The sequence below is a fragment of the Austrofundulus limnaeus genome, unplaced genomic scaffold, assembly GCF_001266775.1.
Source record: "Austrofundulus limnaeus strain Quisiro unplaced genomic scaffold, Austrofundulus_limnaeus-1.0 Scaffold317, whole genome shotgun sequence".
In the NCBI taxonomy this organism is placed as follows: domain Eukaryota; kingdom Metazoa; phylum Chordata; class Actinopteri; order Cyprinodontiformes; family Rivulidae; genus Austrofundulus; species Austrofundulus limnaeus.
Genome location: NW_013952719.1, coordinates 346,461 through 350,063, shown reverse-complemented (window position 1 = coordinate 350,063; position 3,603 = coordinate 346,461). Strand labels below are relative to the sequence as shown.

Below are 3,603 nucleotides of genomic sequence, written 5' to 3'. Positions count from 1 at the left end.
ATTATTTTTGCTTTCTGTGAAGCACTTTATGATGTTTGTCTGTGAAAGGTGCTATAGAAATAAAGTTTACTTACTTACTTACTTACTTACTTACTTACTTACTTACTTACTTACTTACTTACTTACTTACTTACTTACTTACTTACTTACTTTCAAAATAAACTATGATGGAAAAAGCAGATGCTAAGACACTATGAGCTGTTTCTCTTCTATTTGGGAGGTGGGATGAACGGTAGGTGTGTAAAGAAAAGCACACCGACTCAAAAGGCACTGTTAGGAAACCACCATATCATTCTGAATAAAAATAATAAAACACTTAAAATTACTGGGGTGAAGGTCACATCAATTCTTGGAATATGCTCATTATAACGACCCTTCAAAATATTATAAATTCACCACCCGTCCCTACACTACCCAGCATCCGTCTGACCTTTACTTGTGGCCTCTGGCTSTTTCAGACCTGCGGGACTTTAGAGTCGACTGCAGAGAGAGGAGGGTSTCAGAAGGACGGGAGCGGCGAGTGTCAGAGGGACGCGAGCCCGAGCCGCTAGAGGGGTTAGAGCAGCTTTACCGGGCCCTCGAGCAAGCCAACGTGACGCCTCTAGGAGACCCCAAACCCTGCAGCAGGCAGGAGCTTCGACGTTGTTTCACCCAGCGAGTCAGAGACCCCCTGCTCAACGATCGGCTGCACCGAGTCCGAGCCCTCCGCAGCACTTTGAAGGTACCGACTCACTCAGATTCGCATCAGTACAAAAAAAAAAAAGCCATAAAAATGGGATTAATTCTGTACCTTCCTGGTATTTGTTTGCTCCTGCAGGCCAAAGAGTCGGAGCTGGCGGTGATCTGCGCCCTCCTGGAGGACCCCGGCCTGTGCTCTCAGACCTTCAGAGAGTGGAAACTGTGGCACACCGAGCTCTACTCAGACATCTGCCAGCTCAGCCCCGGCACCAACGGCCAGGATGACCTCTCCCCGCTGGCTGCGCCGCTTATGACCCACACACACTCCTTCATTGAGACGCACGTGTGAAGAAACTTATAAAAACAACAACAAGCTGAGCTGATACACACACAGTCGCTCAGTCTCACACCGACACAGAGCTTTACATTCTCCTGATCACGACTCGGAGCACGCACCCACTCACACAGGAACATTGTAAGATGTGTAAATATCATAGAGGGAAACGGTATGAGACCTGCGTGTATGAACTTTTGATAATCCCAAGGACCCCACAGGGTGCCTGTTGCATGCCTGAACAGAACGCATTAATCTTCCTTTGTTTATGGAACTGGCCAAATGCTTGTCAAGCAAAACAGGAAAAAAAGAAAGGAGACTTAATATTGTTTCTTTGTGTTCTCTACATTTAGCTACTTTTTTGATTGTTGTTTTATGTTTTGGTTGATTTTTAAGGGAGCAGGGGGAGCTATGTAGCAGCAATACAGAAGAAAATCCTTTTCACCACAGCACTGTACTTTTTTACTGATGAACTTTGCACCCAGAGCCACCAGTTCTCCCCCTTTCTCTTCGCTTTTGTTTTATTTAATGTTTTTTTTTTTCGTCTTCTTCTGACCACATCTGTCATTGATTTTACTTACAGGGACCTCACTGTTAATTCGGGCCAATCTCAGACAGGGACACGTGAGGGAGGYGTAAGACTGACGGGTTAGCTATCAGTGCTGGTGTTTTCACCATTTCTCTGGGAATCCATGAAATCTAAGCATGGAGCAGCAGCACACGCTCTTTTAAACTGTGAAGTGTTTCAGAAACGCCCTTTGAACTGCAGAAGGAGGCTCCTCTGTCTGCACCCTCTTTTTCTGTCAACCCCTCTCTTTACCTCCTTTCTGTTTCTTTTTATTTTTTTTAATCTAAGCTCTCATAGACTTGTGTATATGTGTATACTGCTGTGTATACTAATGTAAATGTTTGCGTTCCACTTCCACTGTGATACGCTTTTAGAGGTAGCGGAGGGGAAGAGACGGCGCGTTTGTATTTGGGGGAAAGATTTTATTTACTTCTTTTTTTCACTTTTTAATTTTAACAGCGAATGCAAGACATAAAGAGTTCCTTCCAAACCAGTCACTCACTACAAAGAATGCACTTTCTATTTCTCTATCTCATCGGCTGCATCACAGGGTCTGTCTYATCAGCCCTCCTTCCCCATCACTGTTCAGATATCAGGTAAATGCATCCGCCACCCCATTTTCTAAAAATTTGTGTACAGTCTACAGATATATTTAAACATAGGAGAATATATAAATCTATTTACGTTTTGTGTCATAGGTATAATGTAAAGTATGATGTATTCWATGCCAAGGTTTTGCAGTGTCTCCCTCTTCACTCTGTAGACGCAGGGTGCTCAGCAGCTGAACAACCGGGAAGCAAACAACCACCACCACTGACAGCTGAGCGACAGTTTTTACCGGTTTAAGCCTCCTGCYGTCGTGTTGCAGGAGGAAAGGTCTCGGACCGGTTTTCTTAAAGGACAGGGTTTTCAAATACTGTGGATCCTTTTTTTTTTAGTTCGCCTCTTCACATTTTTGCAGGATTTGTAGCGCRTGATACATGCAAATATTCTCACAAAGGTCTTCTCTCTCTCTCTCTTTTTTTTTCTTGTTAGATAATGTTAGAAGACACACACTGTACAACAACTGAGGGGGGCAACGTTTGCTCCTCGGTTTTATTGAAATAATGCAGATCTTTTCTTTAGCATCCACGCAAAAGGATTCAGTTCGTTGCTCTGGTTTATTAAACCTGACACAGTCTTGGTGAAAAAAAGTGAACCTTCTTTCTATTCTAAGGTTTTTACGTAACAGGACATAATGAGAAAKGATCAGATTTTTTACCAGGTTCTAAAATTATTCAAATCTTATGTCTAGTTTTCAAAAACCCTCATCAGATTCCAACCTTTCTTTATTAAAAGAAAAATGAAATCAAAATGGAAACGCTTGAACAGCTTGTAAGACCATCTTTAGCAGTAATAACTTGCAGTAGTTGTTTTCTGGATTTCATCAGTCTCTTACATCRTGGAGGAATTCTGTCCACTCTTCTTTCTGACGTTGCTTCAGTTCCTTGAGGTTTGCAGACGTTTGTTTCTGAGCAGTTCCCTTAAGCTCCCTTGACAGTATTTTTATCAGGTTGAGGTCTGGACCATTAAAAGGGTAGAGTGCCTCCTCTGGGTCTGGGAASAGGTCCTGCCCTAAGTGGAGGAGTTTAAGTATCTCKGGGTCTTGTTCACGAATGAGGGAAGAATGGAGCGGGAGATTGACAGGTGGGTTTGTGTTGCGTCTGCAGTGATGTGGACGCTGTAACCGTCTGTCGTGGTGGCCGGTCTACGTTCCTACCCTCAGCTTTGGGTAGTGACCAAAAGAACGAGATCGTGAATACAAGCGGCCAAAATGAGTTTCCTTCGCAGGATGGGCTCTCCCTTAGAGATAGGGTGAGAAGCTCAGTCATCTGGGAGGGATTCAGAGTAGAGCCGCTGCTCCTCCACGTCGAGAGGAGCCAGTTGAGGTGGTTCATMTGGTTAGGATGMCTCMYGGACGCCTCCCTGGTGAGGTGTTCTGGGTACGTCCCACTGGGAGGAGGCCCAGAGGAAGACCCAGGAC

The 3,603-nt window shown here is 44.4% G+C and overlaps 1 protein-coding gene across 1 annotated transcript in view; it reads left to right on the top strand.

Annotated features, from left to right (window-relative positions):
* si:ch211-26b3.4 (connector enhancer of kinase suppressor of ras 2) overlaps positions 1–3,401 on the top strand; it is a gene marked incomplete at its 5' end in the record, with an annotated part of 96,244 nt that extends 92,843 nt beyond the window's left edge. Inside the window, 2 exon segments of the mRNA XM_014022074.1 lie at positions 459–721; positions 818–3,401. Coding sequence (XP_013877528.1) covers positions 459–721; positions 818–1,027 — 473 coding nt within the window.
* Between the last annotated feature and the right edge of the window lie 202 nt (positions 3,402–3,603).